This window comes from Corvus hawaiiensis, chromosome 1, assembly GCF_020740725.1.
Source record: "Corvus hawaiiensis isolate bCorHaw1 chromosome 1, bCorHaw1.pri.cur, whole genome shotgun sequence".
Classification (NCBI taxonomy): Eukaryota; Metazoa; Chordata; class Aves; order Passeriformes; family Corvidae; genus Corvus; species Corvus hawaiiensis.
In genome coordinates this window covers 66,058,380-66,071,633 of record NC_063213.1, presented here as the reverse complement: position 1 = coordinate 66,071,633, position 13,254 = coordinate 66,058,380, and the positions used below count along the sequence as shown (strand labels likewise).

Genomic DNA, 13,254 nt, shown 5'->3' with positions numbered 1-13,254 from the left:
CTCCCCTTCACTGCAGTCTGGTGCCTGAAGCCTTTGGGAAGCTGAGCTGTTCTTCAGGCTCGTTTCCTATCTGTGTCCAGCATCTGCCTCATGTGGCTTGGTTGTCTTTATCTCAGCTGGCCTGGCCTCCATGCTGGATTTCTTCTGGTCAAGCAGAGAAACCCAGTATTTTTAAGAAGGGAGTGCACACCGTGTTTGGGTTTTATGGGTTGACTGGCTCCTCCTCCAGTAGCATTTCTATGGCAATAATATAATCTAAGTATCTTGAAGGAACTGTGACAATTTAATCCAGTGGAGGATTCAATGTCTTAACTTCTGCTTTTCCTTGTGTTTCCATGAGCTTATCTGCAAGCTTAACAGTGCATCAGCGTCAGATTCTACTTTCCACAAATGTACACACATTTAATTCATCAGAATGGCTGTTCCACAGTTTGGTCAAAACAATACATAAACCATATTTTTGTGACTTAAAAAAAGGCCTTAACACTTGCTATAAAGACAGGGCTAGGGAATGATTCACCTCTGAAGGAAATAGTGTGCTATTTCTGTTGTACCACTTTTTAAGCCAACAGACAAACAGCTTTGAGACCTGCTGCTGCACCCTAGAACATGTTTTGATGTTGCCTTTCAAGTATTTAAACAGAAGATAGAGTCAATTGTGAAATGTCTTATTCTTTTTTGATGGAAAACAGCTTCAACTGGAATGTGACGAAGCCACGGCACAACTTTCTGGAAGGGGTGCAATGTACAGCTGAACCTGAAGAAGTCCATGTGGAGGCTGACAAACCAGGCTGGAACAACAGCTTGGGTCGGGGGAAACAGGGCTGGATGTTGCAGCAGCCATCAGCTGATCCATGAAAAACCAAACCCCAAATATTTCTCTCCTTATTATAGTGAGAAGCCAGCCTTGAACCATGTTTCTTATTCATATCACTGTAGTTCTCCTTTGTCTGTCTTTCCTCTATCTTGTATGCTACATGGGTAATTGTTTATCAATGTGTGAAAATGGGTAAAGGATGCAGTCATACTGCTGTGATAGGATATTTGGAAAATGAGATCCATGGCTTTTACAGTTTTGGCCTTATGAAATTTTGGGACAGCTGCAAGACTGCAAGTGCTGTGTTTTCAACTTGCATTTGTTTCCTACAGTGTGTTTGAAAATTTTCTACACTCCTCAGCATTGGAGCCTGACCTTGTTAGCCTAAGACTAAAAAGATTTATAAAATCACTGGCCACAAATAGAGAAAATGATTTTTCAGGAGACCCCATAAACAGGCAAATTACATAGTACCACGATAATTCAAAGCAAAGCCATATGTTTAATTATTGTTGTAGCCATTTGGATTTAAGGATGACTGAACATCTTTAAATGATAGAGCATGGCTTACGAAAGGTGGGCTGTGTGGTTTGTGATGCACCACTGCAAATACTCTGTGTAGTATTTGAATGCTTCATAGTCAGAGGAAAAAAGGCTAAAGAAACTTGAAGCTTTGTTGTTGATCTGTGCCTAGTGATCTGCAATATGCCTACAAAGTAAACATCCCAGTAATCAAATAAATTTTAACATGTTTGAGAATTTTCAATAGAATGGGGATTATTTTCCCCTTTGTGGATTTCTTCTATTCGTATCTGTACCACGAAGGAGGCAAGGGAAAAGATTTCCACCGAAAATAATGATGTTTTGCTTATTTCCTTTTAACCCTGCAACCTTTGAGCTGCTAAGCTAACTTAACGTGCTCAAAAAGTGATATTTAAAAGACCTCTTCCACACATGTCTGTGGCAAACAATACTAGAGGGCCACTGAATGGCAAAAATACTTGGGGAAGCAAGCATGGGTTGGAATGCTTTTTAATCATTTAGATAGGTTAAAATGTTTGTGGTCGAACCTAAAGAAAAAGCATACCACTGAAGGCATCTTGGCAAGGTGCACTTGTGCTAAGTGCCTTATGTGTCTCCTGTTTCTTTAACTGATAAAATAAAAGGCTTAGCTGAAAATGCTGGCAAACCACACAGTATTTAAATGAACAGAACCTAGAGCTACTGAGAAAGAAAGATCAGAGTGAACTGGTGGGGTGAGGTAAAAAGGAGATGCAGTGGAAAATATGAGCAACTTCATGAAAAGTTCAGAAACCTGTGTAACTCAGAAGTAAAAATACTTGGGTGGAAGGGAGTAAAAGGGCTGTGAAAGCACAGAGCCTGCTGACCTTCAGAGAAGCAGCTCTTTCTGAAAAGACAGAAGCAATTTGCAGTGGAAAGCCCAAAGCTCTGGGACTTGCTTTTCACAGGTACATCTACACTTCAGAGCACCGGCCCAAGCTCAAACTTGCCTCATGTTTGGACACAAGACTCTGCTCAGGGCCTTGGGTGAGCTCCATCTCTGGGAGGAGGAGGGGAGCCTGTGCTGGCTCAGCCCTTTAATATAACCCAAATGGTATCATACCATGCACTGCACATGAGCTTTTGCCTTCTCCCGAATCCTCCATCCCAGACCTCATAATTCTGTGCAGCAATTATCTCCCTCCCAGAAGTGCTTAACGTCACATCCCACAGAGCCCTGCTGGATGTGCGGTGTGCTGAGTACGAGGCATTCATTACATGTCAGTGGCCCAGCCTGCTCCTTATCCTGCTAAGTGCAGGTCAGCAGCACCATCTGCCCATCACTGGGGCTTCCTCTTGGACAAAAAGGCAACAGTTGTTTAACCAGTCCAATTTTAATTATTTTTTTGTGTTTATCCTTAGACTTTGGCATGCCATCATAAATGGTTTGGCCAGACAGGGAGTGGGGCAGCCTGGAAAGGGCTGAGGGTGACTCCCTGTCTCTTGGCCTCATCAGGTGTCTCTGCAGGGAGGATGCTGCATGAGGTGTGGGCACTAGTCTCACCAGGGCTTGCAGTACCAAAGGACACCTCACCGGGACTCTGATAGGAGGTATTCTTCTCACTGGCTGCTTTGCTCTGTGGCTGGTCTCTTGTCTGATCTCTGTCCTGTGACCAGCCACATGAGGCCTCGTGTGCTGGAAGAAAAGAAGGCTGATGTCGGCCTGTGGTGGTGGTGGTTCAAGTAGGATGAGGATTGCTTCCCCTGCCTCCATGAGCTGTCCTGTGATTACCCTTGGGGGAGCACCCCAGCAGTTGGGACTCTTCCACAGAGGGAGAAGGACAGAGTCCCCAAAAGAGATATTAGCATGGCATCTTAAACACAGCTATTCTTGTCTGAGATGCTCTGATATCATTAAGAGAAATATGATGCAAATAAGTAGATATGGTATCAGTGATGCTGAAGTTCATTGAAATGTTTGATTAACAATACCTGGAAAAAAGGTGAAGCTCTGTCAGTGAACTGTGCCCTATATCATGTGATTAACCTGAAACTGGACAGATTTGTACCTTTTCTTGGCCACAGGAGTTCATACCACGTACCACCACACAGAGCTGCAGTGTATAGTGTATACATGTAAATAAAAAAGAAGGTTGTGTCAAAATTCTTCGACGGAACAGTTTAATGGAACACTAATGTTTGATGGAACATTATTTTAATGCCAGTTTTTCCAAATCAGAAAACTTAGCCAACTTATGGGACAATGTAAAAGCAACGCACCTTCAGGACATCCCGAGAAGGGTGGAGATGGAGGCCATTGCCATGCAAAATATCCCACTGAAGACCAGCTTCTTTCTCGGAGCTACAGGCTGTGAGGAGCAGTGCATGACCAGGTCCCTGCTGTTTCCTTTGCCTACCTCCAGGAAAGCATCTGGCTGTTGCTGACAAGGGGCAGTTGTGAGTATCTTGGGTGACAGCTACTGCTATAGAAAAGGGGAAAATGACCTCCCCTCACAGCAGCAGTTGCTGTCCTATCTCTCCAGCCCCACTGCAGGAGCGGCAAGCCCTAGAAAAGCTCTAAGCACCCACTCATACCAGGTAAGCCAAGATCCTCTGACTTTTTTGTAACAGTAGTGCTCAGTGAGAAGCCTCAGAGCACAAACTAATAGACAGCACTTCTTTTAGTGAAACCTTTATGTTAATTCAATACAGACTACTTATAGAATTTCCCTTCTCTGAGAAAATCTTGACTTCTATAGAGAACAGCACTCAGTCTTGTTCTATTTCTTTTCAGAACTTCAGAAGTTCCCTCAAAAATTCCCTGAAGCCTTAATAATAATGATTCTCAGGTGCATGTCAGGATGTAATGTACAATGTAAAGTTTTCACATTTGATGCTCAGCACAGTTAAATTTACCACAGTACTTTACATCCAATTTATCCCAAGAATTCTAGCAAAATCACATACTGTTCAACTAGAGATTTATCATGGGGTGCTTAAGAATGAATTATTCAAGACTACCTAATGTATAGCAGTTTCTTGAGAGCCTAATGTGTGTATGTGTATATATTTATACATAAAATACCTGTGAGCCATTACAGAAAACCAGTTTCTGAGCAAGGAGGTTTCAAGTGTAAAACTAGAGGATGTTTAAAAATAGGTGTCCTCCTGAAAACACAGTGGAGTTTTAGAGAGAAGAAAACCTCAATAATCTTCCCCGTTCGGCTATACACACAATCATTTAAAGAGGATCTATACCCTGTAGGGCTCCTTTTAGGTGAAATTTTAAAAGTATCTGAATTCGGCAATGAAGGTTTTTTTTTTTTCTATGTGCATATTGATGTGGCATTTTAGATCTCACTGAAAACTCTTAAAGAATTTCCCTCATTTGCACGTTTGAGAAGATTACTATGTGCCTCCTACTAGCAATCATCCACAGTACTTTTCCCAAAGTACTTTACTGAGTGGGTATGCACTTCCTTTTTACTGATGGAAAAACAGACAGAAAAAGATGAAGTGTTCTGCCCGGGATAAACAGCTTGGTATGCTGCCTTTTCAAAGCCCTTGGGACTGCATTTTTTACCTGGCCAGGGGGCAGCCTGCTGGAACGACACTGAACTGGGCTCAAGGCAGCTCTTCGGCCCTTAGCTCTGCTCACTCAAGGGGAGCAGGCTGAGGAGCATCCTGGCTCACAGCTGCCTCTTTGGCTGCTGTTCCAGATGGCCATGGAAATAACCCCAAGGGGCCAGACTTTCAGTTCTGCGTTTTGTCTTCTGATCCCAACTGACTTTGAGATGACTGGTTTTATGTTCAAGAGTGGATCAGCTGCCACCATCTGATATGCATACCTGGGGACCTGTCTCCTCTTTAACCCCTCATTGAGTTTTTCTTGTAAAGACAGTTGTGCTTGTTTGCAGAGGAAGGGCACTGATTATATTCCTGTGCACATCCATGTGGTGAGAGGGCTGGATTTTCACACTGATGGATAGGAGGCACTTTGACTACTTCTAGTAGAAGAAACTTTTCCTGCTGGCTGCAGGGGGGTTGCTATTGTCTTATTTCATCTTGCAGGCTGGAGCATCTATTTTGAACTTACTCAGGTCCTCGTGAAGAGATGAGTGACCTAGAACTCCCTCTGGCACCAGCAGCAGCTGTGATGGCTCCTTTTTCCTGAGGCATCTTGTGAGGATGGGCCAGTATCTGATGCTTTCTCCCTGATGATTCTGGTGACCACAACCTGATGCTTTCAGGCAATGAATAGAAAAAGAAGCAGCCAGATGCTATGTGTCCCAGGAGGACAGAGAGGCCTGCAGGACAGATTTTAAGGGACAGCTGAGCAGAACAAGTAGAGGTTCAGACCTAGCTTGAGAGGTCGCTTGGTCTCGGGTTTGTGACTGGTCAGACTTGGTACACTAATTTAAGCTTATGGCACCTGTAGGACTGTATTCATGCTGATGTGTTTAGGATAACAGTAACTCTGTTCTTTAGGAAGTCAGAGCCCCAAGTCTAAAAACCAGACAAAGGAAGAACAAGAGGGGGACAGACAAGGGGGAAGACAAGCACAGTCTCTCACAATAAAGAATCATCATTTTCTTGTCCAAGAGGAACAGCAGAACAGATTTCACCTGAAGATATTCTTTGAGGGTCTGATTTTCCCATGAATCTCCAGTTCAGCAATGAATACAATCTCCTGCCCTAAACACCACGTTGCAGACTAGCCAGGGATTTCACTTACATTTGCCTCCTGTGTTGCCTCTGGGCAGGACGTAGAACAGGTTACCCACAGCAGAGAACCTGCCACCATTGTAAGCTGTAAATGTTCTCAAGGTATAATTTAAGTGAACTCAAGAGGAAAAATAGCCCAGAGACAATGCCTGTGGCCAAAAGCTCAGGCAGAAGTGGTGTCCTGTCAGTCCATAGCTATGCAGCGAGCTACTCTGCATCTTCCTGCCTTGCTTTCTCCCCTGTGAAATGGGGATGAAAATACTTGTGTCTTACAAACATGATTAAATGTAGGTTGAAAGAAGGCCCTGTAAAAACCGTGAAAACTCTGATAATAGTGGTCCTGTTCTCTTAAGGCAGGATCTGGTCTGGACACTGAACTCCAAAGGGAAGGATGTAGCAGGGCCAAGGTCCTCACAGCTGAGCACACAGGCTGCCAGGGGAGCGCAGGCAGGGGAGGAGGGAGAAGACGGAGGTGCCGCAAGAAATATTTAATTGGGTTTATTTACTGAAGACATCACGTGCTGGCTCCAAACGCAAAACCCGATGGAAAACCCGAGTGGCAATGAAAAGCTGCCAACACTGCTTTGTCGGGGAGTTTGGTTGACAAAAGAAAAAAAAAAAAAAAAACCACCAAAAAGTCCCGCTGAATCCCCCCTCCTCAGCACCCAAAGCCCGGCCCGGGCCCCTCGCCTTTTGGAGGGTGGCCCAGCGCTCCCTTGCCCGCGGCGGGGGAGAAGGGAGGGCAGCCCTTGGCCGGGCAGGGTGACCCCGCACGGAGCGCGCACAGACACACACAGAGGCACACGTGTGAGCTGTGCACACACACCCCCACAGCTGATGCAGGAAACCAACCGCGGCGGCACAGCCCCCACCGGCAAAACCCGCGTCCCGGGCCAAAAAAGGGGCGCCGCGGCGGAGAGCACGACGCGCCTCCTCCTCGTATTTCCTCCCCCGCCCACTTCCAGCGGCGGAGGGGCTCGCTGCCGCCGCCGGCTGCCGCCCGGGATGGAAAGTTGTAGCCGCGGCGGGATGCGCGGCGCGGCGGTGAGTTTCCCCGGCAGCGCCGGGGCGCGGCGGGCCGGGCGGGCGGGGGCGCGGGGAAGCCCGTCCGGGCGGGCGGCGGGGCGGAACCTCCGGGATCTCCGCGTCAAGCCCCATCTCTCTGCGTGTCCGTCCGTGTGTGTGTGTGCGCCCGGCCGTGCCGGTGCCCCGGGGGCCGGGCCCTGCCAGGGGGAAGCGCGACGCGCACCGCGCAGCGCCCCGAGCGGCGGCGGCTTCGGCCGTCGGGGGGAGGCGCTGCCTCGTGTCGAGCCCGAACGGGGACCCCCCTTGGGGAGACCCCTGGGAGCCGCGGCGGTGAGGGGCCCCCCTGCCTCGGGGCAGGAGCAGGGGCTGGGGCTGGGGCGGCCGGGGGGTCCCACCGGTGAGAAGGAGGAGAAAGAGGAGGAGGAGGAGGAGGAGGAGGAGGAGGAGGAAGTGGCGGGGCAGCAGCGGCCCCCCGGCGCGCCGGCCATGCCTTCCCCACCGGGCCGCGAGGAAACCCCCTCGGTGACCCCTCCCCCGACCCGGGGAGGGGGCGGGACCGGGAGACCCGGTGACGTCACTGCTCCGGCCGCGCTTCCTGCAATAGAAAGTGAGAGAAGGTAAAACACCCCCCGCCCCCCCGCGCTCCCCCCGACGGTGACCGGGGCGCCGGGGGGAGGGGCGGGGCGGACCCGGCGGGGAGCGCGGCTCTCCCCGAGGGGACCCTGGCGGATGCGCCGAGCCCGCCCGTCTTCCCTCCCTCCCTCCCCCGCCGGGCCCGCCCCGCCTCTCCCGCCTGCCAGGGGAGGCTCCCACTCCCCCGCCCCCCGTTCCCCCGCATTGTGTGTCCCCCCCGTCCACCGCCCCACGGCCGAGGGGCAGGGCCGCTATGGGGGCTCCCGAGTGGGACGTGGGGGATGGGGCTCCCGGAGGAGGGGTCTGCTGCGGAGGGGGGCGGGCGCGGCCGGGGGCCGGGGGGCTGCGGAGGGGGGCCGTGCCGGGGGGCGGCGCCTTGGCCGGCCCGGGGGGACGGTGCATGGAGGAGGGGTGGGTGCCGGTGCCGGGCTCTGTGTGTGCGTGTGTGTGCGAGCGCGGTGGCGGCTGTGGCGGCGGCGCTGGGTCATGTTTGTGTTTGAGGTTGTCAAGTGAAGGAGGCTCCCGGCCCCCCCCGCTCCCCCCGCTCTTTCTCCCTCCCTCCCTCCCTCTCCCTCCCGCCGCCGCCGCCGCCGCGCAGGGGTCGCCGCGCTCCCCGCCGCTGCCGCCGCCATCAGCCGCCGCCGCCGCGCCGGCCCCTCCGCCAGGTTTGCAGCGGGCCCCGCGGGGGGCGGGAGGGGGCTCGGGGGGCGCTGCGGGGACGGGGGGTGCGGGGTGGGACGGCAGCCCCCCGCCGCCCCCCTCGGCTGGGAGCTGCGGCAGCCACAACACAATGTGTCCTCCGCCGGCGGCGGGGGGGGGAGAACGGGCGGGCGGGCGGGCGGGGACGGGGAGGACCGCAGGCCCCGATCCCCCCCCCCCTCAGCCCACCGCGCTCCGCCGCGGCCCCTCCGGGACGCGCGGGGACTCCGCGCTCGGGCTGCGCCCGCCCGCCCGCGCTGCCCCCGGGGGTGCCGGTGCGCCCCGGCCCCGGGTGGGTTTGTCCGTGCGCCCCCCCCCTCTCCTCCACCCCGGGTCTGCAGCCGGGGCTGGGAGGCGCGGAGCTCCGGCCCGGCTCCTCTCGGCCCCGCCGCCGTCCCCGCTGGGTGCCGGGCCGCGGCCGCCCCCCGTCCCTCTCCCCCCCTTCCCCCCCCCCCCCCCCCCCCCCCCCGCGGCATGTGTGCAGCGCTTTGTTCGGTGCGGCGTTGCAGAGGGGTTTTCCCAGGCTCCTCCCTCTTTATTCATTCATGGATTTTTTGCCTCCCTCCCTTCCCCTTCCCTTCCCCTCGCAGTCCCGCTCGCACATACCAGCGGCTCCCCGGGCCCTGGGGCGGGCTGCCTCCCGCCCTGTTCCCCCATTTTTGGGTGGATACTGGGGGATGTGACCACTGCTATCGCAAAGGCCCATTTCTCCCTCTCCCCCTTTTTTTTTTCTTTTTTTTTTTTTTTTTTCTTGTTCAAGCGAGGGAGGGAATGACTTTTGGCGTGGGTCCTGCCCGGTGTTTCCGCCGTGGCTCTCACACGGCCATCTCTTCCCCGAAGGAGAGGGTCCTGCTGGCGAGCGGGGAAGCTTGGTGGCATTAAAGCGTCAGTAAGATGTCATTTGTGCTGCAGGGAAGCGTCGGGAAGGGCTCCTGATTTACGGAGTCCCCGGGAGATTTCAAACTCTCGCTCCAAATAACTTGTGTAAAGAAGTGACGGTGTTTATTAGCGTCTTGAAAAACCTCAGCCCAGCTTCAGGGACTTCCCCACTCCAGCCAGAGGAAAGGGGGACTGGGGCTCAGGGAGTGCTGGTCGCTTCAAGCCATCCAGCCACTTTTCTGCATTTCCAGTTCGTGCCTAAGACATGGAAAATGGACCTGTTAGCATAAGGTTTTATTTAATTTCTAAATATTTCTGTTATGCTTGCAGATAAAGTGGTATGAGTTAACAGCTTGACAGGCACTATGCTCTGTTTCGAATTTTTTCTGTCTTTTTCCTTCAACGTACAGTAATACCCTAGTGAAGAATCATTTAATCAGAATAACATTTTCCAGCTTTCCTTTGTGTCAGTTGCAGTAATTTTTTTTCTCCTGTTTGGGTCCTTTTATGCAGCAACAGACAAAAGAAACATTAAAAATTAATGATTATATTCCTCAGTAGTATGTAGACTGAAGGGGTGGTTGCAAGTAGTCTATTTTAATTTGGTTTGAATTAAATTTTCACAGAAACATGGTTTCCTTGGAAAGCAAAATAAATGCTCCTAAATTAATACTTGCAACAAATGCTGAAAAATCCACATCCTTTCTCCTTCAAGTAGCTGTCCTTAATCAATTTGCCTATATTAGGGGCCATTCCAAAGTTCATATAGTTTTAAAACAAATTCTTCCTAGTGTTTACTAAAAAAAAATAAAAATCTGTTAACATGAAGTAGTATTACTATAAAAAGAAGCAGAAACTTGGTGGGTTTTTTTTTTAAATTTTGTTTAGATGGAAGAGTGTAATTACACCAGTCATTTTCTTCTTTCAGTTCTTGTGCATAAGTAGTTTTCCGTAGGTCTTTGAGAGATTTCACATCCTGTATGATTTCAGAAACGCTCATTAAACTGTTAGCAATTCCTAAAAATGTTCAAAAAGTAAGAAAGTGCAGGTAGGTCAAGAGCTAGTGTGATCCTCTGCTGGACACTGATATTTCGGCAGAAATATCCCGTGGGGAATTCTTCCAAACTTGCGTGCTCCATGTAAGGATTCTGTAGGTAGTGTTACAAATAGGATGATGCTTTGTGTGTTTGCCCTCCCCTCTGTACTACCCCTACCCGAAGCTGAAGATCTGTATCTGAAAGCCTGATGCCAAATTTTGTTTAATTTTTTGGATTTATTTGCATGAGACAGGGGTTGTTGGAAGATGTTTTCTGGCTATGAAACAGCTGACAAATGTGGGGAAGTGTTTTAGTTTTCTCATGCTTCCTGAGTAATCCTAAAAGGAGTTTCAGCCTCACATGGTTTTCTGAAGATACTGGAACACTTGACTCCATAAAACCTGTTGAGGAATCCATTCAGTGCAGGTTGTGCAGCTGCACTGGGAGCTGCAGGTTGAGCTCAGGGTGGCGGGAGCCCGGGGCAAGAGGCCGGGAAGTGGTGCCGACCCTTTGCACAACAAAGGGCACTCGGATCTGTGGCCCAGCCAGGGGACCAGGGACACAGCAGGAGCCGAGGACTCAGCTGGAAGACCCCAGACTATGGCACGCGTAAGACTGGGAGGGTATAAAAGCCCGGAGGATCCTTGAGGATCCTTTGTCAGAGGCACCAGCTCGGGCTGTTACTCTGTTGTTGCCCCATGAAAAAATTACTTAAAGGGCCCAGAGGTCTGAGGCTCTGCTGTGGGAAACCTGGGTCGAGCTGGGAAGGAAATCTTGTCTGACTGTGTGAGACTGGAGAGTGCAGGGAGTCAAGCCTGCTGTGAAGAGACTTCGGTCCCAGCAGTGTAACTCTGGTGGTTGGAGTGTGACTGCCAGGGTGGCTCCTGGGCTATCAGACAGGAAAGTTTCCTTAGCAAATCATAGGTGCAGAAATATTTCTTGCTGATTTCCATATTCATTTGAGGATGAAAGGGATCAGATAGGTATCTTTGCTTTTCTTATTGATGCTTACATCTCGTAACTTTCTCTCTCTGTTTTTTTAGCATACGGATTAACTGAGCCCTTTGACAAGTTTATGGAGCTGCCATCTCTCTGCTTGCTGTACTTTCCATTTCTGAGAGGAGAAAGTGGTGCATGAGGTTAGAGGAAAATGCCTCGGACAAAGCAGATACATCCCAGAAATCTGAGAGGTATGTAGCTCTCAGCTGAGAAGGAGAAGCTCTTGGGAAACTCAGTTGCAGTTTCAATTATGAATGTATTCAATGTGTTTAAGAAGTTGGTTTTGATCCAAAAGTAGTTTGTAAGCAAGTTTTAGGAGTTGTCCGTGAGACATCTCTAATTTTCAGAGAAATAACTGGAATATGTCCTTATTCCTGCAGTCTGTGTGCTTGACAGCATTCTTGATAATCTCTAGCTTACAGCAATAGCCAGCATGAACTTTGAAAATGCAAAGGAAGAAGCAGTTTCCTTATCGGAGAATTTGCAGTTGAAATATAGGGGGAGGTGGGAAATGGGTGTGACGTGGAAGAACTTGACATCTGGCAGCTGGCAGTTGTTTTTCTTTAATAGTTGCCAGTTTGGCTTGCTTTTGAGGGGAACAAAACCTCCTCCCATGCATGGCTTCTCACTGTTTATCTATCACCTGTCACCCATGCTACCTTGAGCATTGCTAGGTTTGACCTTGGTCTCCTCGCTCTCCTGCCTTTGTGCAGCCACATGGTAGCTTGGCTATAAGGGCAAGCAGGCAGGAAACCTGCTCTGCAAACTGACAAGCTTGCATGTCCTGGCATTGCCTTGAACAAAATCCCAGTGCACTTTACCAAGCCCGTATGAATGTGAGGAATCTGATCCTACAGGATATTTGTTACTGCCTTGGTGGAAGTGGCCCTAGAGGAATTAAATGAGGGGAAAAATGTGGGTCAGTTGACGAGCAGACATACATGTTGAGGGGGAGCATGCTTCCATCCCCACCCTTTTACGCAGCTTTCGGGAGAACATGCTTCCACCTGCACCCTTACATGTAGCTGTCATCAGCTTTTTTTAAGTCAATTTTACAATTGCAGTATGGAAGCATCCCTTCAGAGGAAAAAAGCCATTACAAAACCACAAACATCAACATAAGGCTTTAGGGGCAGGAACAACATTTGATTCCAATTTTAACTTTTTTATGTCAAAACACAACAAACATCCTCGTGTCTCTCAGTTAGTTGAGAGTCTCTCAAGGGCTTGTGCATAAAGCTGTATCTGAGACCTCGTGTTTGCAGACTGTTGTCATTGCTACCACTAACAATCTCTGTTGGAGAAGACATTTTTGCAGTGTCTTTATTCAGGAAGTGCTGAGTAGCATTTTGGTATGATGGATAAACCTCTCTCACAGATCAGGAATTTTACATTTCTCTTTCTTACTGGATGTGAAGTAATAAATCAGAGCTGAGTTTTTAATATTGCTGCTTACCAAGTTGCTGACTTAACTGAGCTTATGTTTTCTAATCAAATATGAGAGTGATCTAATTTTAGTACTCTGACTGATATCTACTCTTGTATTGCTTGAAACTTAATAGGAGTTAAATCTATTGTAAAGCTCTCTATACACTTAAATAAATAATCTAATTAAGCTCTTAATTGTGTAAGAAATTAGTTGCCTTTTTTCCTTGCATAGTGTCTCCAGTCATTTAGCTTTTATCAACCCCTGTAACAGCAGTTTTCATCAGTTCCTATTTTTCTACAACTAATGGGAGTTCTTGAATGAATTGAGGTGGGTTAAATGTTGAGAAGGGAAATAGCAGTGTACAGTAAGCCCATAGTTAGAAATTATGTTGGAACGGCTAAATGATTGTCAAAACTATATAGTTGCTGCAAACTTCAACACCTTGTGAGCATATATTGCTACTACGATGGGTTATTAGAGGTGAAGTGATTTGAAAAATCAGTTTACTT

The 13,254-nt window shown here is 49.4% G+C and overlaps 2 protein-coding genes across 5 annotated transcripts in view; one reads left to right on the top strand and one right to left on the bottom strand.

Moving 5' to 3' along the window:
* Positions 1–6,434: 6,434 nt before the first annotated feature.
* Positions 6,435–9,202, bottom strand: LOC125328421 (basic proline-rich protein-like). Its single transcript, XM_048309098.1, has 2 exons — positions 9,008–9,202; positions 6,435–7,664 (listed from the first exon to the last, which is right to left on the bottom strand). The coding sequence occupies exons 1-2, from the start codon at positions 9,105–9,107 to the stop codon at positions 6,532–6,534; spliced, it is 1,233 nt and encodes a 410-aa protein (XP_048165055.1). The 5' UTR covers positions 9,108–9,202; the 3' UTR covers positions 6,435–6,531.
* The window catches only part of HIVEP1 (HIVEP zinc finger 1), a 128,798-nt gene continuing 122,531 nt past the window's right edge, over positions 6,988–13,254 (top strand). Inside the window, exons 1-2 of one of the 4 annotated variants that reach the window (XM_048309035.1) lie at positions 6,988–7,087; positions 11,361–11,507. In XM_048309035.1, coding sequence (XP_048164992.1) covers positions 11,468–11,507 — 40 coding nt within the window. In that variant the 5' untranslated portion in view covers positions 6,988–7,087; positions 11,361–11,467. Of the gene's footprint in view, positions 7,088–7,590; positions 7,687–8,327; positions 8,368–9,196; positions 11,508–13,254 lie in introns of those variants that run through there. The other 3 variants (XM_048309065.1, XM_048309055.1, XM_048309046.1) reach the window with 3 other exon arrangements.

Excerpts from the sequence above, each read along its gene's own strand:
- LOC125328421 (XM_048309098.1), bottom strand. The coding sequence starts at position 9,107 with ATGGGCCTTTGCGATAGCAGTGGTCACATCCCCCAGTATCCACCCAAA. Across the intron at positions 7,665-9,007 it reads CAGGGCCCGGGGAGCCGCTG|GAAGCGCGGCCGGAGCAGTG; the intron begins GTATGTGCGAGC and ends TTTCTATTGCAG.